General features: G+C 48.8%; 1 protein-coding gene across 1 annotated transcript in view; it reads right to left on the bottom strand.

Moving 5' to 3' along the window:
- The window catches only part of EPHB1 (EPH receptor B1), a 419,047-nt gene that overhangs the window by 262,573 nt on the left and 129,192 nt on the right, over positions 1–27,282 (bottom strand). Inside the window, exon 3 of the mRNA XM_054595535.1 lies at positions 3,592–4,273. Coding sequence (XP_054451510.1) covers positions 3,592–4,273 — 682 coding nt within the window. The remainder of the gene's footprint in view (positions 1–3,591; positions 4,274–27,282) is intronic.

The raw sequence follows: 27,282 nt of genomic DNA, 5'->3' as shown, positions 1-27,282 counted from the left end.
GCTCCAGCTAGGACCTGGCTGCTAGAGGCTGTCCTAGCACCTGGGGCTCCTCCATGGGAACTCATATGGGATACCGTAGCTCCCAAGGTTCTAACAGACAGGTAAGGAGCCTGCGAATGCCAGGTTCCCCCTAGCAACTGTCCATCTCAGCCCTTCCATCCTCCTAAGAGACCAACTTCAGCCTGTAATATTTTAGGCTCCACAGCAAAGAGAGAGCTTGCAGAGCACCAAATATTGGCCTCCCTGGTCCAGAAACAACTAGGCTACAGGGCCCCACACAAAGAACCAACTTAGCCAACAGCCTGAGCAGGGAAGGTATGGGGGTGGGTAAAGATGAAGTCATGATTTCTCATTAAGCCACTGTGCCATGAGCAATGAAACTTGAAGTAGAGGCAGATGGGTCGTTTTTCTAGTAATTAACAATTTTATAGAGACAAATGCGTGATGGGGTCAGAGTCACTGGCAGGGTCAGCTGGCTGCTGTGCTTCTGCCTGATGGGTCCAACCTGTGTGGCAGAAAGGATGAGTCAGGAACAGGTTTTGGGCCACGGAGCCCTCAAGAAAATGTGTGAGCCGCTTGCCGCACATCTTGATATGCAAACTCTCCCCACAGTTTCCTCTTCTTGCCCCCCAATCCTCTTCCCATCCTCCCTCCTCACAGCAGAAACAGCTCTAGACCAGGACCACTCTTTACAGGCTGGGCTGCCTAATTGGTCTCCAGGTGCTTCTGCACAACAAGCGACTGGTCACCACAACTTTCACAGGTGAGAGTTTAGCAGATGCAAAGTGAAAGTCAGGAGAAGAAGGTCCTTGCCCATCATGAAACTCTTGTGCCAGAAAAATTATATAAAAGATATACTTTCTACTATTCTGTATATTCAACCCATGCAAAGGCCCAGATTCAAATATCCAGAAAAGAAGATTTATTGGATCCACATGACTGTGTGAATCACAGAATCATCCAGTCTTCGCCAGCCTGGCTCCAGGGCATCAATTCTCAGGGCTGTGCTAGGAGAGAGTAACTTGCCTTCCTTCTCCTTCCTTCTCCAGGACAGCTAATGGAGCCTCGCTGTTTCTCACTACTGATCTCCTGGCATCTACTATGTTCCATGCTTCTGGCCTCATGGGGATGGGCTATAACACCCCAGAACTGCTGTGAATGGCCACAGTGCCCATGTGACAGTTTGAGCACCCAAAATGGGTGGATACCTTCCCTTGAAGACACACTATGGCCTCAGGCACAAATCCATCCACAGGCACTGCCCACTCCAAACCAAAGGAGGCAGAGCTCTCCCAAGATAACCATCGATGCCCATTGCCCCCTCCCCTCCTGGGGGAAACCTGCTCTGAGCCCTGGGAAGGGAGATCTGGCTCAGCCATCAAGCCTGGGCTACCAGCAAAGCCAAGGGCAAAGAATTTGGAAGATGCAGCTTAAAGTTCTTGAGACAGGAAAGAAGAGGGTTTCTCTGCCCATTTAGGGCATTGAGCTAAACCAGGCTGCTGGGCAGCAGGACCCACGATGCCACCCGATTGCCACTCTCCATTCTCAGAAATGCCACCAAAATGCGGCTGCCTGTGCTTCTGAAATGGCAAAGGGATGGTAGCCTGAGCTGCCCATTTCCTCAACACTCCAGTGAGTTTGCTCTAAGAAGCAGTTTGTAAATTCAAGCCAGGTTCACAACAGCTTCAGATTAGAAATATCCCCTAAAAGTTCAGAGGGAGTTGAGGCTGAAAAGGGAGAATGGAAAGAAACCACTTAGATTTAAATATTTGTCCCCACAGGGCCTCCCAGGACAATCACAGGAGGTGACCGGCAAGCAGCACAGACAGCAGAACCCCCCAAAAGAGAAAAGTTCCAATTAGCCCAAAGAAATGAGCCTGTTCCCAGAGTCCCAATTAAATCAGAACCAATCAATGCTTGCTCAGGTTCCTGCCGTTCTGCTCAGAAAATAATGAGAATAAACAAGAGGTTCCAGCCAGCAAGTATGGCATGGCTGCCCTCTGAAGCGCAGAGAAATCATCCAGGCCCTTGCAAGCATGCCTGGCAGCTGCTGCACCTGCCCCTTTAAAAACAGCCTGGTGCCTGGGTCCCCACTCAGACCCTGACAAATGCCACAGAGGGTGTCTCCCACACCTCCTCCAACCAATGGGACAAAGAGGAGAACTGTGGGACCAGGCCCAGCTGGTTTTAAAACTGTCTGCATTGATTTCATCGCCTGATGCAGCACTCTCTCCCCTCTGCTTCCACACCATCCATTATGGGTACCATAACCAAGAAATCCAATAAAGACACAAAGGCACAGCTCTCTTGTCTCAGCAGGCCTCAGGAAGGCTGTGTGAGGCCCCAGCCCAGCCAATTAGCTGAGTCTGAAGGATCCCAGAGCTGATGGGCATTAGCAATCCTTTCTGTGCCTGGAGGTGTTTGGGGAGCAAGGTGAGTGAGGAAGGAGATGTGCAAGGAATGGTAAGGTGCTCAGACGGGGTAAGGATGATGACAGAGAGGACAGCTGGCATGAGGCTCATGTTGAAGGAAGAAGAGCTAATATAGCCTCCCATCTCCAAGTTGTCCTCAAAGGACTGAGACCACCTGAGTAAAGGGGTTAGGGTCAAGGTGGTCATTGCTGAAGTCCATGTAGGAAGCCTATGTTTTGAAAGAGTCTGACACTTTAAAGGCCACAAACAAAATTTAATAAAGGAAAGCAGTTTTCTTTTCCCCAACCCCATCCCTCATGTTCAGCTTCCATGCACTTAGGCAACACATGAGCTGTGTACCCTCTAGACTCTTAGATTCACTCCCAAAGAAGACTGAGTCCAGAGCCCAATCAGCACATCAATGGCCACATATTGGGCTCTCATGCTCCTTTGAACTGAGCAGAGCCTAGGTGAGCATGCAGCACCCTGACCCCCACAAACTGCAAAGCCTGCATCACTCTGTATCATTCAGAAGCAAAGGTATTACAACTCATGATAGCGTCTCACCCTCATTCCAAAAGCTTCAACTCCTGTCAGGACACACCAAAGCTGGGCCCCATCCCTGCCCCAGAGCCTGGCATTGAGCCCCTGGAGGAAGAGAGCCAAGCCGGAGGGCTTTGAGTTAATGAGCTACATGGGTTCAGTACCAAGTTGAGTGCTATGGGAGCTGGACTGAAATGAACTAAAATATTTTCCAAATTCAGTCACTTCTCAATTACCCTTGAGTGAACTGTCCATGACAACCCAAATCCCAAATTCTCTATGCCTCAGATCATGGAACTGGACAGGATGCAGGGATAGGGTGTGTGTGTGTGTGTGTGTGTGTGTGTGTGTGTGTGTGTGTGTAAAAAGACAGAGAAAGATAATATGTCAGTGTCCCAAAACTAGATATAACTGAGTGATTAAGTTATTATCCATCATTTAGAATTCTTTCCATCTCTTCCCCCACCATGAATATGGACATTCTGTTGGACACAATTGGAAAATCATCAGGCTTAGCATGGGAATAAAATATGAACTTTATAAAATATGATCCAGAGCTGGAGGTGGGAAACCTTGCAGATTTGGCCCTGCCCCAGGTGGGCAGGAAGCAGAGGTCTCAAGGGGTCCCAGAGCTTACCCTTGCAGGCCACGCTGTTCTCAGCCTCATAGCCAGGCTTGCAGGTGCAGCGTCCAATGGGCACCATCCACTCCCCATCCCCATTGCAGTAGAGTTTGATGGGTACGTCCACTTCCTCTGCGTTGGGGATGCATGTGCCCCGAGCAATCACCAGAGATGTGCTCTCTGCTCCTGTCATAGTCTCTGGGAACACTGCAAAATTTTGCACAATGCTGGGACACTTTTTGAAAAAGACACGGACAGAAAGGAGAGACATACAGGCTCCGTAATCCTGAAAAGCGAGGTAAAAACCATTCCGAGTAAGAGGCCCAAAGCTCCTGACTTCTGTGTTGACCTTCATCAACCTTCCCCCAAAGTCCACCTGGGAGAAGCTCTCATCTGCAGCAATGGTGTCTACTTTGAGGTAGGGGGCCTCAGACCAGAAGGCTGACTTCTTGGTGGCAATGACGGAGTCAGTCTCATAGTAGTACAAGTTGAAGGTCTCTTTGCAGGAGCCTGGAACGTTGGGGAGGCTGCTGCAGTCTCTCACAGTGAAACGCATTTCTGTGTAGATGCGATGGGCCCCCCGCCGGTTGATGAAGGTGGTGAGCAGCCAGTTGTTCTGGTTGGGCTCAAAGACGTTGCACACCTGGTAGGTACGGATGGTGTTCAGGTTTTCATCATAGCCACTGACTTCTTCCCACTGTTCCAAGCAGTCCATAGGCACACACATGTAAAAACAGAAAATGGAGAGTGAGAAGACAAAGAGAGGCAGAGCAGAGGAGAAGCCTGGCACTGGAAGGGGGCCTTCAGAGCTCACCAGTCTACCTGTTTGACTTGAGAAATGAACATATCTAATCTTAACCTGCTTTTAAAAATTTCCTAGAAGTGAACTTCAGAATACTTCTCTGCAGCCCATCCCCAAATGTAACGGACTTCACTCTAGAAAGCCTCTCTTCCCCTAACACATAACTCTCCTGCTGTGACTATGGTTTGTCACCTCCATTGGGACGACCTGCAGCTTTAGCCTCATGTGATGGCAAGGACATTCTTCCGAGCCTCCACTCCCAGCAGCCACTCTGTGGTTTAGGGGTACAACAGCACGACAGCCCCACCTTGGAAATCCTGATTTCTGAACCTAACTAATTTATTGTGGTGAAGCTCCTTTATTATCTCTGAAAAGGATAGGAATATAAATCTTTTCAGAATTTGTCAACAAACTTAGATTCCCATAAACTTTTGTTTTATAACATCAACTCTTTGAAAGAGCCAGATAGACTATAAAACTGGTAAGAGGAGGGGCTGCTAAGAGAGATCCTTAATGGAGGAAATTAAACTTCATTTTGTGCAAATTTCAAGCAAAGATGTGATGGAAGAGAATGTATTGCTTAGGGATTAAGGAAAGCTTCTTTAAAGGGGAGAGACGATCAGTCGTAGTGTTTAAAAAGAGAGCTCTCATTTTTAGCAGCCCTGTAAATTGGAAGAAGAGGAGAAACAATGCATTTGTTAAGTGATCGCTCTCAATCTTCCCAACTGTTCCCAGTAGAACCAGATACTATTATCCTCAGTTTACAGACAAAAAGACATCATGCAGTTCATCCATGGTCACGTGGCCCTAAGAGGAGATGAGGAGGAGAAGAGATAGAAAGAAATGCTTTGAATGGCCGAAGAAATTCTCCAAAACACTTATTTCAATAACAGGCAATATGGAAGGGGAGGGGTCCATGGGAGCCTGGCTCTATTCACTGAGCCTCTCTGGGCCAGGGGCCAAAGAAGAGTTGCTGGGTCATTCTTTCTTCCTGTGCAGGGAAAGGAAGCAGCTGGGGGCTCTCAGGACCCTAATCTCAAGAATTGGAGGTATTCCCAGGAAGTTTCAGTGTGTTTGCTAAATAAGGAAATAGGGGACAGAAGAAATTCAGCTTCCTAAAGTGAAAAGAGAAAATAGGTTAAGATCCTTGACTATTTAGCAGTGGTGATAAAAGAAACCAAATAGTACCTATTTCTTTAACTATTGTGCTAATTGCTCATTATATTATTGAAACACAGGGTCTGGCAGAAGTAAGGCTTGCTTGCGTGTAATTGGTAGGGTACGTGAATGTCTCACACGAGATGGACAGCAACTTGAACATTTCACCCAAAATGTCATATGGTGTGCTTGAGTATGAAATCGTTATGTTACAAAAGTACATGCTTATGATTTTGCAATAAAAGATTTTGTAATAAAAAGGGGCATTATTTTTGCGAGACCCTGCATATAAAACTAGTATTCTTCATTAAAGGAACTAAAAGCCAATTACATGTGCATGGGAAATATACTACAGTATCTTCTTGCACAGAATTAACCCCTTACAGGAGGAGGAGGACAGAGGCAAGGCTGTCTTACAAACATGCACCAGTTATCCCAAGAGCAGGCATGGTGCAGAGGCGCATGGAGAACTGTCCCTGAACACCAGGCCCGTGAAGTGACCCTGCAGCTGTCCCGCTGTTTGGCCCCTGCCATGGAGACACCTGAGCTGCAGTCTGTCCAGGGCCCCTCTTCCCCAGCCCCTCTCAGCACCATCAGCACCCTCCTGGCCTGGAGTCCTTGGTGAGCTCCAACCTGGGATCCTCGCACACTGCCAAACCTCGCCTGGACTTTGCTTAATTTCTCACTGATTCTCTAGATGTCAAGAAACCACTTTTTATTCCTTCTTTAAAACTGTGTGTTATGTTCTATTTAAATGTGTTTGTTAAACTTGAGTTCTGCTTGCCTGTCTTTTTGGAACCAGAAAGCCATACCTCAGGGAGAAGAAATAGCTACCAGTTGTTTTCGTTCAAAAACCAGACATCTCTCCCTCTCCATGGAAGTTTTTAAATCATTTTCTCCTGGTTGACCCTGCATGACTTTTGAGGAAAGGACAGGTTTATTTTGCTCTTCTGTAATTGTTTAAACGCTGCAGGTCTCATGAACCATATTTCAGTCGTGCTATATAAGGCCTCAGCAGGAAGGTGGGGCTACTCTGTCAATGAGCAGGTACAGCCTGTGGCCCCATTTAGTCTGAGGGCCTGATCTCAGCCAGAGCCCTCGATCCACAGAAGACTAATGCAGTGCTGCTGTGTGAGAGCAAGACCAGAAGCCCACCTTTCAAGGCTCACCTTGGCACTGAGATGGTCGCCACCAGCAGGTCTTTAAACAGACAGAATAAGGATTTATACTCTTGTGGAGCTGGGATATTAAGAACATTTATCTTAGAAAATGACACTGATTGGTATTATAAGACCCAACAGAGGTAATCGTTTCAACCATTAACCTCTCTGGGCCTCAGTTTTCTCATCTGTAAAATGAGGAATCATACTGGGTGACCTCAAGTCATAAAATTCTACCGATCTAATTGATTCCATGACAGCTCCTAAGGGAGCAATCAAAGCAAATTAGGGGGGATACAGCGGTATATTCACAGGGAAAGAGCAGAGAGAAATTGAAAGAAAGGAAATAACTCCCTGTTGTCTGGGAAAAGGCCATCACAGAGTCTTCCATTCATTTCCTTCCCTATTTCATTCTTCTTCTGCCAGCGTGTGCTGTAAGGGGTTGAGGAGATAAGCGATCAGAGTGAGCTAGAGGAGGTATAAATGCTTTCCAAGCAAGTGGCAATTAGGATCAGGCACACTGAAGAAAAAAAAGATTTGGTAAATCAAGATGAGAGTGGAATGGCACTCCCAGCCGGGAGGGACAAACAACGTTATTTGTTTATGACACTTAGCATCAGTCTCATTGCTTTGTAGTTATACCTTGCTCATTCATCAATGAAAACATATTTACTGAACGCCAACTTTATGCCAGGCATTCCATTAGCCACTGGGGATATAGCAACATGAAGTTTATAATCTAGCAAGAGAAACAGAAATTAGACAAATGGTTATTAAAATAACTAAATAATTACAATTGTGCTAACCGCTGTGAGCGAAAAATTACAGGGTGCCAAGAGAGGAAGTGCACCTGACACAGAGAGGAATATCAGGGAAGACCCTAAGCTGAGAGGGAATGGAAAGATAGATGAAGATAGCCAGGAGGAGTGTGTGTCTGCTAGGGGCGGAGAGGGGCAGCACAGCCAGGCCTGGGAACAGCAAGTGCAAAGCCTCTGTGATGGGGAAAAGTGGCCTGGTGCCAGTGAGGCATGAAGCCTGTATGACAGAAGAGTCATAAAAAGCTGCAGGTGGCAGGAATGAGACTAAGGGGAGGGATCGTCTAGTGGAGAATGCGGAATTTCATCTTCAGGGTAACTAGAAGTCATGGATGAAGTCTTTTTTAAAAAAAAAATTGATTAATTTAAGAGAGAGAGAGACATCCATTTATTGTTCCACTTATTTATTCATTCATTGGTTGATTCTCGTATGTGCCCTGACCGGACATTAAACCCGCAACCTTGGCATGTAGGGACAACGCTCCAACTGAGTTACATGGGTGGCTTAAGGTGGAGGGTAAGGAACAGAGCAAGACTGGGTTGACCAGTTGACCAGACCCAAGGGGCCATGTATCCCCTTAACATTCTTTCTTGCATCCTGCATCCCCAACCAGGTTTTGAGCTATGCTGTGTCCCCAGGCACACCACTTCCAAGATTCTTTTAAAAAGGGAAGTTTTAGTACACTTGGTCTACTACCCCATAGATGCCCAATTTCCTGTTCAGGACCCAGTTTCTTCTACTCAAGGCCTGTGCTAGCCCAGGCCTCTCGGCACACTCACTGCTCATCCCAAAATCAACGTCCTAAGAGTCTCCGTTCACAAGTAGTTTCTGCCTCCACTTCTGGGCATTTGACATATTGCCTCCTGTATTCTTTTTTGTAATTACCTCCTCCTATTAAAACAACAACAGAACATCATGATTTGCTTATCAGATTGGCAAAAACTTAAAAAGATAAAATATTAAGTCTCAGTAAGAATGTGGAGTACAAAGTTACTCCTCAAAGCTGCCACCACCTCCAGAACTTTATGCATGGCCAGGGCACCTGGAGGTGGTCGGCCTCAGAGGGTCAGGTGCTATGGACAATATAGTAGCTTTGCTCTGAGCAGGGCCTCTGGGAACTTTGCACAGTCATGGTGGAAAGAAGAACCATTAACAGATTGAAATTCTCACCTACAGTGGGATGGGAAGCTTAGAGCCTGAAATAATTTGACTAAAAGAAAATAAGGTCCAGGATGTTTCTTGAACATCTTTATTTGTGGAGTAAGACCGATAATTCTGCCTGCCTATCTCTGTAGTCCTCCCTTGTAGGAGCTCTCAACTGGACTCTAATATGGCACCTAAGGCCCTTTGTTAATGTCCATCAATCAGTGAATTCATGAACAAAATATAATGTAGCTATATGATGGAATAATGTTCAGAATTTAAAAAAGAATGAACTATTGGCACATGCAACATGGATAAACCTCTAAAACATGCTGACGAAAGAACTTAAACTCCAGAGGCCCACATGCTGTGTAAGTCCATGTACTTGAAATATGCAGAAAAGGCAAATCCACAGATGGAAAAGTATCAGGGTTTCCCTGGCACTGGAGATGGGGGTGGGGAATGACTGCAAATGGGCATGAAGAATCTTTGGAAGGGGAGTAATGGGGTTATGGTAATAATTACACAAGTCTGTGAACTTACTGACAGTCACTGAATTGTACACTTACAATGAGTAAATATTTTAGCATGTAACTAATATCTCAATATATCTGTTATCTGAGTTTCTTCCAGTATATACCTTGATACCCCAAAATGCTGGTGTGGCTTCCACCATCCGCAGAAAGCCTGCCCACAACAACTTCATGCCCCTGCTCATCCTACCCACTGAGCCAGGGATGCCCTTCTCACCCCTTTTCCCCTGTATCCCAAGTGACAAATATTGGCTCAGTCAAGTTTGTTTGTGGATGAACAACTGATACTTAAGTTGCGGCAAAGGTGGCATATAGATCAGGCACAGGTAGCCAAGAAAGCATCCCTGTCACTGATACTGAGAGTCTGGGTAGAATCAGGAGGCCTTTTGTTAATGTCCATCAGTTAGCGAATTCATGAACAAAATATAATATAGCCGTACAATGGAATACTATCCAGAAATTATAAAAGGATGAACTATTGGCACATGCAACAACATGGATAAACCTCTAAAACATGCTAAGTGAAAGCATCTAAACTCCAGAGACCACACACAGGACCAGAATCTTGGGCTCAGGACCCTACTCTAAAACCATTTGATTATCCAACCTGGAGTCAGGCGGGTAGCAGGCCAAAATTTCCTTCCATGTCCAACACACCCGATTTGTCACCACAATGTGCCATTTCTTTCCGAATAATATTCCTCATACCGGCCTCTCTCTCTTGCATTTGCATGGCCATGGGCTAGGGCTGGCATTCCTTCCTGCCTGGACTCATGCCCTGGCCCGCTATTTGGTCAAAAATTAATGACAACACACAAGGCAGAAGATGGCAGGGGCTCAAACAAGGGCCATATCCTCTCACATCTGGACACTGACACCGTGTCCATTTTTGTCCCTCGATGTTGTCACTCATGTTCTAATTGGCACTAACACTTTTCTTCAATTCTACCCTCATTCAAACTCAACTCTTTCAAGACACAGAACCAGAGAATGACAGATCAGCTAGGAGCCACCACAGATCATGTTGACTAGGATCTTCTGTTGACAAATAAACACACTGAGGCACAGAGACCTTCAATAACTAGCCCGAAGTCATGCAGCTGATGGGGGGCAGAGCCCAGCTCTCTTCACAGCTTCCTCCTTTGAGGGGGCCCCAGCCTCATTTCCTCCTTGATGTCTTCCCAGCTTATATTCAGCAACCATTTTTCCAAATGCTTAAAGCATGATTGAACTTATTCCATGCAACTTAGCATTTGATAATAACACTGTTTTGAACTATTCGTTAATTGCTTCGTGTGTGTGACTTTGGATTGTGATACCTGGCTGTGAGCCCCTTGAAGATAGGGAATTGTGTTTTGACTAATTTATTCATTTCAACAATTCCATGCATTTAGCTTTGCAACATTGGGATTACACAATGGCATTTTTACTCAGCAATGTCTGGGACCAGTGAAATTCACAGGTTTCTCAGGGCACCATCCTCACTTCCTTCTCTCACTTTTTATCCTGCGTGATCTCATCCACACACAAGGCTGCAGCCACCATCGGATACATCACTGACCTCTCCCCAAAGTCCAGACTTGTTTATCCAGCTGCCTGCTGGACACCTCCTGATGAGGCAGGCTAGTAAGCCAGGACAAGCAGAATAGGGAAACTAAGACAGATAGCTAAACTGCCAAGCAATTTACAGCTGTCTAGTAAATCACAAAATACTATCTTTTGTAACCAAGGGCACTTAAGAGTAAATGGTTTGCACTTCTCCTCCCCAGCCAGAGGGGGTAAATAGCTTAAATCAGCCTACTCAGAGAGACAGATAGCAGAAATCCAATTAATGCCATTTGCCAACCATACCCAAGGACAGATGAAGTTAAGGGAATAAATCTCATTTTGGCACATCAGCATAAAACTGATGAATATTCTATTGAGATTCTCCCCTAAGACTTCTCCTAAACTCCCAGCCTTTAAAGCCCCTCAAAACAAAGATCCTAGCTTGTGCTCTCCCTCCTAGGAGCACACACACACCTGCACCTTTCCCTTCCTTCTCTTCTTCCCCCACAAGTGATCATCTCCTAAAGTCTAAAGCACCCGACAAGGCTTGCAACCCGAGAGCAATGGGCAGCTAATTCCAGGCTAACTCCCTGAACCTGTTTCCTAGGCTCCCTTTTCTCTGACTTCTTAGTGAGTCAAAGCAGCCCAGCCTAGGCTCATTTTCCCACCTAATCCCTCTCCTGTTGCTTCTCCTATCCTAGGCCCTTCCTTGCTTCACTATCCCCAGCTTTGATAAGTGTCCTCTAAAAATCACCTGGACTTGTATGTGAAATCTTTCCTGCATCAAGTCAAAAACTCACACACTACTACTCTAGGCAGACCCCAGGCAGCCCCAGGCAGCCCCAGGCAGACCTGCTTAGGGCCAAGTCCCCTTTCCAGTCACACTGATGACCACCTGACACCGCTTTGCTCTCTGCAGTACTGCTGCAATCTCACAAATCCACCCCCCTAACTGGACTTGCCCCTAGAGGGTAAAACGGTGTTGGGGACCTCTTCAGACTCCCACACCTATCCCTCCATAAATAGTGGCAGACTAAGGGGATGAGCAAGGCCCTGGTCGGTTACTCAACTTCTCAGCCTCCTCTGCCCCTGGTCCTTTTCCTGTGTCCTACCAGGTTCACTTGTCCCCGGGGAAAAGAAGAAACAAAGCAGCCTTGCACAACCAGCAGAATATTAAGAGCCTTTGAAAGGGGACTGTTATTGATAAAAATGGACCACCTGTCCTTGAGATAAGCATAATAAAGAAAACAATGAGACCCATTAGAAGGTACTTGTTCAGGCTTTCAGACCAGGACTTTGATGTATGAAAAAGACACCTCTAGGTTCCTCTAGATCTAAGTTTGTTTGACTTGCTTGTTGGAAGTCAGAGCTTGCACGGCTGTTGTTCAGGAGTGGCCCAGATTGCCTGCTGACATTTGGACGGTGCTATTGATTATCTGCAGTCTGGCTGATTGTATGTGTGTTTGTGTGTACATGAGTAAAACATGCTGTTTCCCTTCAAAATCAGTGCCATAAACTCCATCTACACTTCCTTCTAGAACAACCGTCAGAGACTTCACACATTCTCTTTCCTCCAAGTGTGGGTCTGGATTTGGGAAACAGGGAAAGGTCATTTGTAGCCAAAGCCAATGAGTCAGGTGAATAAGCAAGTTAATAAATAATACCTCTGGGTCAAAATTGAAAAGCCACAATAAAACAAAGTTAAGAGAAGTGGGCTGATTTCACTCTATGCCTCTGAAGACGGCTCCAAGCATGGGTTCTGAAAAAATCTAGGATAGCAGGCTCCTCCTTGTACAGCTTCAACTTTCCCAACAGACTCTGCCTCCCAGAATGACCAGTGGCTACTATGATGTTGCATCAGGATAACCACCAGGAATTAGCTTTTTTTACAAGGCCTGGTCAGGGAGGGGCCTTTTAGCCTCTATTATCCTAAAGAGATCCCACTATTCTGTTTTGTTTCAAATCCAGCTCATTTCATTCACTTTTAAATCAAGAATGAAACATCTACTTACATCCCCGAACAGTGTTCTAGGTGTTGGTGACACAGCTGTAACTAAGAGACAACGTTCCTGCCCCCCATGGGCCTTCTATTCTAACAGAGTCGACAGGAGGATGAACACACAAATGAATAATATAGAGTGAGATAGTGTTTCATACTATGAGGAGCAGGTAAAGAGATAGAGTGAGTGATAGCCAGCAGTGGGGTCATCAGGGAAGGTCTCTTTTTAAGCAGACATTTGAATGACATGCAGGAGCCACCCCGCCTGGTGGGTACAAAAGGGAAGAATATTCCAGGCTCAGAGAACAACAAAAACAAACTCTCCTGAGCAGAAGTGCGCCTGACACCTTACCAAGAAAGCCAGGAGGCCAGCATGGCTGCCAAATTGCACAGGGCAAGGGGAATATGGACGGAGGTGAGGTGAGAGAGTTGCCTGAGCAGGCAGACCCCCCACCGCTGCCAGTTATAGCTCTATGACCACAACAACTCTCTGAGCTTCATTTTCCTCATCTGCAGAATACTACTTACCTTGCAGGGTATCATGAGGACTGATGGATCTCGAAAGGAACTCATCTAATGCTAGGCCTTCAGGTAACTACCATTCACTAAGTACCAATTATTACCATTACTATCAGCAACAGCATTGTTATATTAACCTCAGGATCCACCTCTGGCTGATGCAGCAGGATGTGGAAAGCATTTCCTTTATCTTAGATAAATAATTCCGCCCTATGGTCAGCAGAACGCCGGGAGGAAAGGGCCAGACTTGTCTCCTTACAAATGCAGAGGTGTTACTGTAGGTGTTTAGCTAGATACTGAGAAGTGGAGAAACAGAGAATAGATATTGAGCTTAATAAACTGGGAAGGCAGAGCCTGCTTGCTTCACCAGGGAGCTACAGCTTTTCACACTCCAGGGGATCATAGCACTGCTCTGCCAAGAGGATTAACACTCCTCCCTCCTTACCTTCAGTTCTGGATTGTTGCGGGTGCACAGGGAGGTGCTGGAACATAAAGGCCTGTCAGTTTAACGGAGGGATGGACCCTATCCAAAGCCCACAGAAACTTGGGAAGTTGATTCGTCATTTTGAGAAAGCACCTGGTCTGTCCCAAACCTAAGCTCCTGGCTATAAACCCAGGGGAACAAAGGAGCTACTCTCACTTGTGACCTGCACTCGCATGGTACATTCACCTATTCTCTCCATGGCCTCCAGGAGGGAGCCTGAATACCAAAATACAGCAGTGGACTGCATCTGGAAACACATACTAAGCTAGCCAGATGTTGAGCTAGACAGTACTTCAGTATGGAACATAAATTCTGGCCTTCGTCCTGGCCCTACTGAAGACAAGATTGGACCTTGCCCATAGCAAGACAGATGGAGATGGGACATTGGGAAGTCAGGAGGGGAACCCCCTTAATTATACGTCATCAATAAACAACACCCTAGAGCCCTACCTATCCTCCCATGTGAGTCTCAGGAAATTCTTTCTCTTGTGATGCCACTAGAACCAGCAGCCCCTCCCAGCTCTCCTTGGAACCCCAGAGCTTCCTCTGGGTAGGCTTCAAGATGGGCTCTCCTCTCCCAACCAGGCAATCCCCCGGCCACTGTCAGCCACCAGCTCAGACCACAGGAGACAAAACTGGACGCAGCTCACAGGTTTTGTTCCCCTTGGCAGTCTGTGTGAGGGAACCTGCTATTTTTCAAACAGCCTTTGAGCCATGGGAGCAAACTGGAACTTCCCTGGCATAGCCCAATCAGGGGAAACCGAAAGACCCAGGTCCAGGCCCCCAGCCAGGGATGGCTGTCTCTCTGAACAAGAAGCCCACAGAGGCCCAAGCAGCACGCAACTCCCCAGAGCCTGCAGGAGGCCCAGGAATCTTCAGGTCAGCAGATCGCTTGGGCCGGGGTGATTGGCCTGGCCCCCGAGGGTGTGGCTCCTGTGCATTATATTGACTAAGCCTGAGAGAACTTGGATATTCGACAAGCTAAAGGGAGAGTTAAAATGTGAAATGGTGGTCTGTGGGACATAAATTCCTACAAGTCCAGCGGGATCTACCATTTAGTACACCAACAACCAAGGCAGCATTGTTCAATGCCTCCCCTGAGGACTCTGAGCACCAGCTCACCTCTTAATATGCTTAATTTACTGTCCAGATGTGCTGGGCTAGAAGGGTAGGAATGGCCCCTCCGCATTCATTCCATGGCCCCATGTAGTGTGCTAGGCGGCTGACTTGGGCCGGGACACTGCTTTTGAAAGCCCAGAGCCTTGAAAGGGCAACCATACTGGGGAGGCATAAAGTGATGATTCCCTAACTATTTCCTCACTTGCTCACTGGAATGGGAGTGAGGGACACACTAACAGTATGAAAATAATTAGAATATGGAAAACATACAGGGTCTGGCACAAACAACACCACTTTTTTATTACAAAATCTTTTATTACAGAATCATAAGCATGTAGTTCTGTAACATAACAGTATCACACTCAAGCACACCCTATGCCATTTTAGGTGAAATGTTCAAATTAAAACTATAAATAAATACACCCATATTGTTACCCCACCACCCACACTCCAGCAGGCGTTACTTTGGCCAGGCCCTGTATATTTATTGTTTCCCAGTGCAATCTCCAAGGTTCTCCACAAAATTCTTTTGGAAACTGAGATGGGGAGAAAATGCAAGAAATGGCGCACTGAGGTGGAAATGAGAAAATGGCCCCAAGCAGAATGTATCTGGATTGTTGGGAGGGAAGTTATAAAAGGGTTGGGATTAAGAAGCATGGCTGTCACCCTTCCTAACCCTAAACACTAGAGGTCATGGTGAGCCCTGGCTTAGCACAGGAGCCCAGTTCACAGACTCTGGAGTCAGTCAGACCTGGCTGGATGACCATGGGCACATTTTAAACTTCTCTGAGCCTTGGTTTCCTCCTCAAACACAGTGATGCTAATATTACCTACCTACCTCATGAGGTGGTTGTGAGGATCACATGTGATGATATTTAAAGCTGAGTAAGAGGCCCTGCAAGTCAGTCATGGATCTCAGCCCTCCAGAAATACGTGCTTGGCCTCTCCCTGAGCACGGGTCATTTTCCCTTGGCTCTCCTTCCACGATGTGCATGTATGATCTATGACTCTCTCCTGTCTGTCTGGTTGTCCGTACCTGTGCATCATTTTCAATGTGTGCACACATGCATATGTGTGTTCATGTATGTGTGTATGCACATGTATGCATGTGTGTGTATACCTGTGTGAGTCTGTGTGTATAGTTGGAAGCGCTGGCTGAGGCCGAGGTGGGGCCTGCATGCCCACCTATCAAATGCTGTATGAATACTGGTCAGCTCTGTCCACTCCTGTCCAGGGTGAGCACCCCTCATTGCTCAGAGGTCCCAGAGCTCTGGGCTCTGGGAGCCACATTAACAGAGGGCGAGGCCAGCCAGGGCCAGAGTCCAGATGGCGCACATCTCTTTGCATCCTGGTACATTTCACGCCCAGGCCTCCGCCAGCAAGCCAGGGAAAACACTGCGAGACTGTGCCTCAAGATGGGGCTCCTTGTCCACAGCCCCCAGGCCACCGTAACTTCCCCCAGGCAGCAGCGTTTCGTACCAGGCTCTGCCTGGAGTGGGGTCTTCAGCCTTTATGACAGCTGCTGCTGCTGTTGACACTGCAACAGTGACAAATTCATCCTTCTGACAAGATCCTTTAAATAATTCACAGGGAGCTAGGGATTAAAACACTGTTTCTCTCAGTCTCTGTTGAGATTTAAAACACCTCCAGCTGGGGTATTTAAAGAGAATATAATGGGCTACCAGCTTTAGATCTCCCCTCCCCCTTTCCTCCTCTTTCCTATTTCCCAAATTCATCCCCCACCCCACCAGCCAGCCCTATAACAAGGAGGCCCAGAAAATAAGAAAGAAAAAAAGGAGGGAATCATTGCTTGGCTGGTCACTATGGCAACAGTGACAGGGTATTCAGCTGTCATTATCCCAGTGCCTCACACATGTGATTATCTTAAGCTGTCGATTGAATGTGGTCCTCATTGCTGCCCAACAAGGCCTTGTCATACAAGGCAGGGGCGGGAGCTGCAGGCCCCAGGCCCCAGACAACTGATACTGTTCTGCCCAGGCCTGGGCTCCAGTGACTAGCAGCAGAGTTTCCCCTGGGAGAGAATGATGCCGTTTCTCTTCAGCTTGGAGGTATCTCTGCTCAGAACACAGAGCAGGGGCCGGCTGAAGCTGGGCCACCGCACAGTCTCAGAGGCTGGGAAACGGGCTCCTTGTTACATGAGCACAGAGAGTGTGTTTTGACTGTGCGTGGGCCAGGTTGGCTGCGGCGGCCACCTGGAGAGGTCTTGGAGACAAGAGAGCAGATCATGGGGGTAGAAAGGAACTGGCTCTTGGCTTCACTCCATTCTCAGGATTGGGGAGAATCCCATCATCAAGATGCAAAACAGTCAAATCTGTCCTGGGAAAAAGACACACTCCCCTCCATCCTGTCTACCCCCTCCCCCGTTTTGTGGCAATGCTGCCGCTGCATGTGACCCAGTCAGGGGACTTTTTCCTGACACTGTGGCTGCTGGAGCTTGCTTGGTCCTGGAAAGCCTGAGGAGGACTTTGATCTCACTCCTTTGCCTCCTGGACTTTGCTTCAGATTGTCTCTGGGCTGAGGTTCGCAAGTCCACAGTCATTCTTTGAATGACGTAATCACTAGTCACCCCCAACTAGGCACATTTCAGGTTTTCCAATGTCCCTTTTAAAATTCAGCTCCCCGAATACGCCCATCCTGGCCAATGTGTTTAACCCAGCAGAGCACACAGTGGGGCTACCATCACCTGGGGCTTGTACCTGGATTGCTCTCCAAATACCACCAGCTCAGTCTGGCCTTTCCTGCACCTGCATCCTCTGGTCAGTCCCCGTAAGTATGTGGCCAGCCATACAAAAGTCCCCACTACTGGGGACACTGCTTGCCTGAGTCCACCTGGATCATTGCTGCACAATGAACCGTTTGCACCTAACTGCAAATGCAGACCCTCACCACTGACTGCGTTAGTCTGAAGGCAGAGTTCTCAATCAGCAAGGTAAGTGTCCATCTTGAGTCCAATATCGTCCATGTCCTTTGTGACATGGCAAAACGTCTTAGGCGTGACTGTCTCCACCAGAAGGAGTGGTGAATGGGATGGGGCATGTGGAGATGAGGATCTGCCATGACTAACACCCCCATTTTATCAGCAGTGGAGCACCTCCAATGGAGGGCAGATTGGCTCATCAGAACTGACGCTGGGGCCGTCGGATGGGACAAAGCAGCTCACTGAGGCCACTTCATGTCTCTCCTTTCCCAGGAGCCTTCACTTCCTAAACATTTGCCAAGGCCTGGGGATGGGAGCCAACCCACGGGCTCCTCTGTCACTGCCCAGAGCCAGCCGTCCCCAGGTACCCACTGAGTCATTCTCTGGATCCCTGGCCAGGCCTCACCTGCCCTGGGAGTGGGGCCTCCCCGTCCAGGCTCCTCCCAGGCCTGTTCTTCTCTGCCCCCAAACCCCAAACATCACAAAGCACCCACTCCACCTCTCCCCATACAGCTTGCTTCAAAAAACAGTCCATGGGATGCTTAACATGTGTACTACTCACTGGCACATGGCTTCAAACCTACCCTTTCCCTTTCCAGAAATGGAAACGTGCTTCTCCTTGCCCATGGTTTCTTGCTTCTGAATGCTATATGTAACATGCCTTCCTTAGACTTCTTCGGGGGCAGAGGTCCAAGAGTGAGCTTGGTGGTCAGACAGGCCTGGGGTCAGTCTCCGTGAAACCCCCAAGCAGTCCTGTGATTTGGATAATCATCCCCAGCCTCAGTGCCTGTCTGCCTGTAAAATGGGAGAAGCGCCACCTGGCTGGCAGGGGCCTGGTGGGAATTCAGGGGAGTTAATGCAAGTCATGTTCAGTGCCGGGTATACAGCTGGCACTTAATTATTGGTAACTAGAAGTAGCAGTCATTATCACTATTATTAATAACACTGCCATTAATCACAGGGTGCACCCTCTGTGGATATTCATGCAAAAGCTGGACCTAATGGAAGCACTGGAATGCTGATCTTGTATCTCAGGGTCCCCCTCAGTCAGTTCCCATCCCCTGCAAGTTAAGTCCTGCAAACAAGAGTCACTGTGACCCCTGGCACTAGTCTGGGCAAGCGGTATTGACTGAGCTCTAGAGTTCACCAAGAAGGTGAACACACTTTATTCCTGCCAACCACTCTAAAAATAAGATCTTAGATTACTCTTGTGATAGAGACAGAAAATGGACTCAGAGAAGTTAAAGAACTTAGAGAAAAATAGAAATATATCCAGGACATTAGATTCTAAACCCTGGGCTTGCTCCTTTGTACTACACCAAAGAACAGTGAGGGGGAGGCCAAATCATTCCCATACTTCGGCTATAACTGCAGGTAAGGCCAAATGCAAAGCCCAGCTCCTCCCTCCAGACCCAGGCACGGGGTCCCCAAAAGTCTTCTGCCCACCTTGATGCCCTGCCCTCATCTGTTTTCCTCCTTCTGTCCATCTTCGACTCGGCCCCTTAACTCTGCCTTACCTTCCTTCTAATGCCTTGTCTTCCCCACTAACATATTTCTTTCCTTCACCAAGGCAACCAGTGTAAGGGAGCTCTGAGTTCAGGCTCTCAGGGCAATGAGCCCCTGCTCACCCACCTGGCTCCATTCTGGTTCCAACGTCAGGAGCCCTGGTTCCTTCCCCAGCCCTGAGAGCCCCTCCCACCTTCAGCTCAGAAGAGTTCTCATCAGGCAGTGGGTCTACAGGCTCAGGTCCCAGTGGGAGAGAGGTTCCCAGGGTTGGGATAATGGCCGCGGTAGGGTGACTGCCTTCCTCAGGCAACTTTTAGAGAAGAGGAAAGACACCTATCTGTCCAGGCAAATGAGGGGGGCTGGGTGACCTCTGGGGTTCTCTCCCAGACTCTACGGACAGAAATATCTCCAGTTCTGCTGATGCATCAGTCTGTGAGCCATTTCCAAGGGCAAGAAAATAAATCTGCCAGACGGTGAGATTCTGGTGAACCACCACAACTCCCCAAATTCTTGAACACAGCAAGCGGGAGAAGCACCTCTCCCACCATCAATCTCTCTCCCTTCACCCATACCGCCCCCCCACCCCACATACACACATGTACACAGCCATCCCCAATGTATTTCTGCAGCCAATGTAACAACTAACACGCTACTCAATGATAGCGGTCATCCATACCATTCCATTCATCTTTCTACTAAAGGCACACAGATGTCCACCAAAAGGTCTCATCTGAAAGCCCCTTGAGGCAGCAACCACAAACGACGAGGCCAGGCAGAATGGTGCCCTAGCTGCTCACCTGACCCACGTCTCCACATCCGGGGGTCTGCCCAGCCCCAGCCAACGGACCCCAAGGCCATCACGTCTTCCCAGAGCACCATCTGAATCTCAGGGACCACCTTCCCTCTCCCCAGGGCCCTCCCTGTGGCTCTCATTCCGAGCCCCCCGTGCCTTTGTCTGTCACTGTCTCTGTCAGGCAGGTGATTTTAAACTTCCATTCCTAAAAGACGGGTATTATATAAAAAATGTTTTAAGTGCCTCCGGGTGTTTTGTTCCTCATTGCTTCATAAAAGTGACATTAATAGCCAGGGAAGAGCACTGCTGAGTGCAATTACAGAGGATGTTTCAGGTATGAAAGCTGTTTTGAGCCTGCTAATGTTTCCTAATTACAGGCCTTTTGGTAGTGAGAGAAAAAGATAAAGAGTGGGTGGGAGGCCCAGGGTGGGAAGCTCTGACTTCTCTCAGTGGTTTACCTGAAGCAGGAAGGGGAGGGGAAGGGAGGAGGGAGGAGGCAGGGAGGTCAGAGGCCCACGGGCTGGGAGGCAGGGCCTCTCAGCGGTGACAGCTCAGGAAAAGGATACCCCCTATCCTGTACCGTGAGAACACACCTTTTATATATTGAGCCGGCATTCGAGGAGCTTGTAGCCACTCCACCTGGGAGCTCCTTCTGCAGCCACCCTCGGAAGAGACTGTGGTGAGCAGCGTTTCCTTGGCAAAGATGGTACATAGCATGGTTGTCGACAGGGGAGCAGCCTGCAGGGGGTTAAATGTTACCACTGCTGCTTTCTAGCCACATGACTGTAGATAATTTGATAGCTGCTCTGTGCCTTAGTTTCCTCATCTGTAAAGTAGGGCTGTTGTAAGGGTTAATGCAGGCATGGCACTGAGGGCCTGTGATACACTGTTAGATTTTCATTTTCCCTACCTGCCATCTATTCATTTTTCTGGCAACTCTACCTGATTCCTCCTCAAAAACTGCTCCTTTCCACCCTTCAGTCCCAAGGACCTGGAAGTACCGACCAGTACTTTGTCTTTCCTGGCTGCAGGGACTGGTTCAGAGTAGGGATGGGTTTCCAGCCCAGCGGGTCAGGTCCTCTCAGAGCTAATTCTGGGCTTCTGCTGGAGGGCCCAAGAGGAGGCGTCTGTTCTTCCCCAGGAATATGGATGATGGAGGCTGTAAGGGCTGGAGCCGGGTGCAGATTTCTCTGACCAAAAGGAAGCTCAGCAAGGAGCCAACAGCATGGGAGTAGGGACAGGAGAAAAAGGATGGGAAGAGACAGAGAGAAAAAAAAAGAGTGGGGATGGAGAGAGATGGATGCTATGGACCTAGATCAGCCAACACATACAGCCCATCAGCCCCTGTGTCATTCAGTTACAGAAGCCAAGATACTTCCTTGAAGACTGAGTCGTGCTTTTCTGCCACTGGCCACCAGAAAGCCCTGACTGAAACAAAAGCGTAGTTTCCAAGCACTTGGTTGTCAGCAACCAAGACAAAGGCTCCTACGTCCCAGGCGGTAGGACCAGTCTGAGGAAAGATGACCAACACTGTCTCCCTTTGCCCACCTGCCCCTGGCTTGGCCTGAAATTCAAATACTGTAAAACTCCATTCACAAAATCATTTTGTGCTGACCTAAATTTCTCTTGGATTTGCCTAATTTAGCTCAGACGTTGCTATCTTAATTAGCATGATTGAGTCATCAAAGGAAGAAAAGAGAAAATCCAGCCCCCCAAAGGATTAGTACTATGCTAACACTTCCCTAGTGTTTACCAAGGAAAACTTTTACCTTCGTTGTTTCATAGGTGAAACAGTGGCCATCTTCACGACACTGAGCAGAGGCGTAAAAAGAGTCTAAACGGCAGGCCCACGGTCACACACCAGCCAGGGAGCTGCTACAGAGCTGGGGTGGGCTCTGGTTTATCTGATACAAGGCCCAGAGCCTTCATTGCTCCTCCATCAACTTCTCACCCATCAAACCAGATAAATTCCAATTGATTTTGCTTGGCCTTGGAACGAATGGAGTGTTACTAGAATGAATTTCTCTCCTGAATGTGCTTTCCTTATTCTCATGGTGTGGGCAGCTGGCGAGGGTGCTTGGGGGAATTGACAGGCAGGGACAGAGGAGACAGCCAGGGATGATGGCCAAGTGGCCAGGAGGGGCCACACATGGATGGCAACTGGTGGCTGTGCCATAAGGCCCCCATGTGCCTGCTCTCATGGGCATGCGTGCATCTGGTGTTGGAAGTTAATTAACCACACGCAGCCATTCAAATGGGCTGTTCCCCTCACAGTGGCCTCCTCTGGAAGCTCTCCATTTAGCCCAATAATCTTCCCATCATTTAAGATATTTGCAGAACTCTAGGAACTGCCTACTGAGGCATAAGTTTAAATCAGCTCATTTAACTTCACATGTGTGCGCACGCACACACACGTACACACACATATATACAGAAACACACACACAAAGCACAGATACACACACACCCAGCTTGCTCATCCTGAAGGACCCATAGGCTTGGCTCTGGATCCCTTCTCCGTTTTTCCTCTGTCAAATCCCACTTTGCATGAGGAAGACTTGCCAATAGTAAAGTACTGAACAGACTCTGTTGCGGGCCATGAAGGTGGCTGGCTCCAAAGGGCAGCACAGGTGGCACTGGAGTCTGGAAGCCCAAGGGGCACTCTTTGAAGATGACTCAGGTAGATGTTTACACTTAAGTCACATGTCCCACAGACACAGAGACCTACACACACAGAGGCTATCGGTGGCCCAGGTGGCAAAAGCCAGTGCGCCTGGGCAAAACTCTTGGAAATTAACAGAACTTTGGGTTTGGATTTCCAATAAGCAAGTTGAAAAAAACCTCACTATTAGGGGGACCTAGGCTTACCTTTCTAATCCATCACAACCAGCGTCAGAAAGTAACTGGGACCTTCTGGCAGGTGTCCTGATCGCCTTTATCATGCTTAGGAAAGGTGGCTCTATTTACATAATCAAGTTCTTTAAAAAGATACTGATAACCACTTTGGTGTTACGAGGACTACAACGAACATTTTATTGGGCTACAATAAACCTAAATTGAGCATCTCCTAAGTTCAGAACCCTGGGTTGAAAATACACAGAAGGCTCAAGAATTCTCTGTTGCTTCCTCATTTATTTGGACAACAAACTTTTACTGGAACCTGTCCCCTGCTGGGCCGGTGCTGGGCACTGGGGACACAGGGATGATGCCGCTCCATTCTCTGGCCAGTGGCAGAGACCATATGTCAACACATGAGACACGAACAGTATGTCAGAAGTTGGTACCAAGCCCCCTGGGCTTTAGGAAGAGGGCACCTACCAGATCCCTGGTGGGGAGGAGCATCCAGGAGGGCTCCCCAGGAGATGAGAATAGAGCTGACGCCTGAGGGACAGAAAGTGATGCAGGGAGGGAGGGTCAGGGAAGAGCAAGAGTTGGAGAGGGCCAGGCAGCATCTAGAAACTGGGGCAGACTGTTGAGATGGGACAGTGCCACTCAAAAGACTACTGCTTATGGGGCGCTGCCTGCGCCTGGGCCTGGCCCCAAGTGTTTACCATGGACCCTCACTAAACTCCCTCACTGCCCAGAACTCCTGCAATGTGAAGGTCAGGTGACCTTTTAGAGCGGACTGAAAGCAAAGGTTTGGGAGAAGTAACTGAAGCCAGTTCAAGGGAGGAGTTCGCCAGGGCTACCATGGAGGGTCCCCCCAGGGTACCTTTTGGTTGGAAGCCCAGCCCCTCCCTGGCATTTGCTACTTTCTAGATGTGTTTGTGACTTTCTCTCTCTGCTCACCACGTGGCCTCTGATTCTGATTAAATCAAAAGGCTTTAAATTAAAACTGCAATTAGAGTATAAAGCAGCATTTTGCATTTGAGCATAAATACTTGGTTTTTCACACGTAATGTTATGATCCACTTCCCAGCAATATAACTGAAAACAGTTTGTGGGCTGTGTGTGGGTGGGCATCCAACCCCCTCTCTCATATCTGGCAGTTCTCAAGTGCAGCGCTGAGGGCACCCCACCCAATGAGCTGCATAAAGGGAAGAGTCCCTTGGCCTCTCCCTGGGGCGGGGGGGGGGGGCCACCTCACAGGCCCTGCACTGTGGGTGGGGTCCAGCTGGCCCCCTGGCAGAATTAGGGAGGAGGCAAACCCAGTGCTCTGGGAGCTCCCAGGCTACCAGAAGAATGCACACCCACCCTTCTCCATCTTAAGCACGCACACATGGGATCCTGACCGCAGAGGACAGTCGGGGATGGGGAGCCCCATCTCCTCCCCCCCCCGGGTCCCAGGAAGACGTGGACCACCCAGCCAGCCTCCTGGCATCTCAAATGCCTGGTCCTGACCCCACTCCCCAGACTTCCTCACACCCTGAAGTACTCTGTGTGCCTTAAATCCAAGCCCTGATTCACAGCCTCAGCCCCTGTCCTCTTCCAGTCTCACCGAGACCTCTGTCTGGGCCCTGTCTTTTGTCACAATGGTCAGTCCCTCCTGGCTTCACTTTCCTTGCTGGGTAGGTTCCATGATACAAGATGCCAACCTCCCCGCACCAGTGTCCCCAGCCCCTTGCCCCTCCAGGCCCACCATTGTTGCAGGATGATCCCACTGCCACCCGTGCTCCAGGGAGAGGCAGACAGCTGAAGGCAGCCTGCAGCCACGGCGAGGCCCTTCCTCCCGGCCATGTCCCTTCCAATCATGGCAGCCTCTCTCCACCTCTCTAAGAGCAGCAGTTACTGCAAACCTTGTCCGCCCTCCTACAACCTGCTCCCCAAGACTCCCACCCCTCACTCTCTGAAACTGGCCTCCAACCTCAGAGAGAAGATAAGAATTTGAAAGACCTTTCCATTTTATGGCTTGTCACCACACCTGAGTACTTGCATCTCTCTGTAGGCACCTTATCTTTGTCCTGCTGGTTCAACAGGAAGAGTCCCTTCCCCAGAAAGGCAAATGTGCCCACAGCTCCCCCGGCCCCTCCTTCCCGTGCCCCATGTTGCCATCCTCCTTCCTTTCACAAACTGCTGTCTCTATCTCCTCACCTCCCCACTGACCTTTCAACTCTCTGCTTCCTGTCTTCCCACTCCTATCCTTTCTGAAGCCCTCCACGTGAGTCGCCTACAGGGTCCTTGGTAACTACGCCCAGTGGAGACATTTAATGCCAGCAGCATTTGCCACTTCTATCACTTTGTCCCCTTTGACACTCCCTTCCCTTGGCTTCTGTGAGAGGCCCACCTCTTGGTTTTCTCCTGCCTTCTAGGCTGTATCTTCTCAGTCCCCTTTGCAGGCTCCTCTCTCTACATGACACTTCAGTGCAGGGTATCCACCCAAAGCTGTCACCTCTTCTCCCTCCAGACACTCTCCCTGGGAGACTTCCCCCCTCCTTTTGCTGTGGGGCAGCTTACTCATCCCCCTGCCCACGAGTCAGACGCTGACAGCACTCCTCTCTGCAGGTGCCCCAAAGGCTTATTTTATACTCAACAGGTCCAACTGAACTCAGCCTCTTCCTGCCCAAAGACCTTCTCCCTTCCTCATCTTCAAGAATGGCACCATCAGACACTTGCTTGCCCAAGTCAGAAATTTTCAACAAATACTCATTGTCATGTAGTGAAGGAGGCACCAGTTTCCAATGGTGAACAAAGAGGCAGAGCCCCAGACACCTTGGAGGCTACAGCACAGCCAAAGGGGAGGGGGGAGGGGGGAAAGAAATGAATTCAATATAAACATATAACAATGTAAACCTGGAACTGTGAAAAGTGCTACGGAGAATAGCTCCCCATCCCCCAGAGGACCTGTGCTGGGGACCCAGTGTGGTCAGGGATGCGGGGGAGGCATTCCTGAGGAGGGGCCAAGTGCAATGAAGATGATAAAGGAGGAGTCAAGAATGGCTCTGGTTTCTGGCTGTTAACAATGTGCTCAGATGGAGCCCACACTGGGGAAAGGGGGAGGGAGAGGGGAGCGAATTCTGCTTGAGCCATATTGAGAGTGATATGCCTATGAGCATCCACTGAGAGATGTGGCAGCTGGATATGGGAGCCTGGGCTAGGGACACAAACTTGGGAACCACCGGTGTGTTCACAGAATTGAAGGCGACTGTCCAGGATGAGAACAAAGGGAGACGGGCAGAGGGCTTGGGATGGAAGCAGAGTCCCTGATTCTCCCTTTTGACCCAGGCTGAGGGCTAGCCTGACCCTCCTGCTGCTTTCTACCTACCAGAAAGGCTCTGAAGCTGCCCAGGACACCTGGAGCACAACTGTCTGGCTGTATGTCCCCGAGAGAAGAGTGAGAACGTCAGGGAAGGGCTGCTAAGCAGTGACTGCTAGCCAGCGGTGGAGGGAAGGATGGGGAGGCAAGCAGAAAGCAACCCAGCCAGCCGCTGTCTCTAAAGGGCATAGCTTGATTTTGAATGTTTTCCTAAAGGACAATCTTCCTTGGGAAAGAAGATCAGAAGTTTAAAGAAGACAAGTGGTGTGTACAAACTTCAAGGAAAAAATTAATAATCATAAATCATACCAAAGGCCTGTGAAAACATACAAGCCTTCAAACAATAAAATAATTTGTAAAAGATTGGCAAGTTCTTAATATCTAAGCAGCCTGAAAAGTTGCCAACTCATCAGCTTTGCATAAAGTCCCCAGTAGAAATGGGAAGGGCTCCCTAGCTGCCCAGTGTTCCCAGCAGGGTTTCCTTGGCCCTGCTCCGCCCCATCCTTTTGGGAAACACCAGCTCATCCTAGTCCTCATCCTCCCACCCCAAGGCTTGCACCTGGGCAGTGCATTTCTGTACATGTCGGGATGGGGTAAATGTGAGAGCCCAGGAGAGAGCGCGCAGGTGAGATCAGGGCCGCCCTGCAACCTGAAGGGCCCAGTTCGAATCATCCCTACAGCAGAACTGGGCCTGTTGGGACAGAATGTGTACCACAGGGCACAGAGCAAACCTTGGCCCTGGGCAGAAGTTACAAACGGCAAGGAAGGAGAGAGGAGGTATGACACAGATGACAAAACCTGGGCCACCCTGCCCCAGCCACGTTTACCTTTCCTCTGGGATGAAGAGCCCACTCACCCCTACTGCCCCCTCCCTTTCTGAAGAAGCCATGCAGCTGGCCAGTCACCCGCGCCGGGCACTTGAACTTCATCTCCACCTCCTCCCTCTCCCCTGACAGTCTAGCCATTGCCAAATGCCTCCAACGTTTCCTCCTTAG

This window comes from Pteronotus mesoamericanus, unplaced genomic scaffold (genome assembly GCF_021234165.1).
Source record: "Pteronotus mesoamericanus isolate MK-2021 breed Mesoamerican mustached bat unplaced genomic scaffold, CSHL_Meso_final scaffold_54, whole genome shotgun sequence".
Taxonomy (NCBI): Eukaryota; Metazoa; Chordata; class Mammalia; order Chiroptera; family Mormoopidae; genus Pteronotus; species Pteronotus mesoamericanus.
Note: the sequence above shows the minus strand (reverse complement) of the source record. Positions and strands in the feature narration are given on the sequence as shown.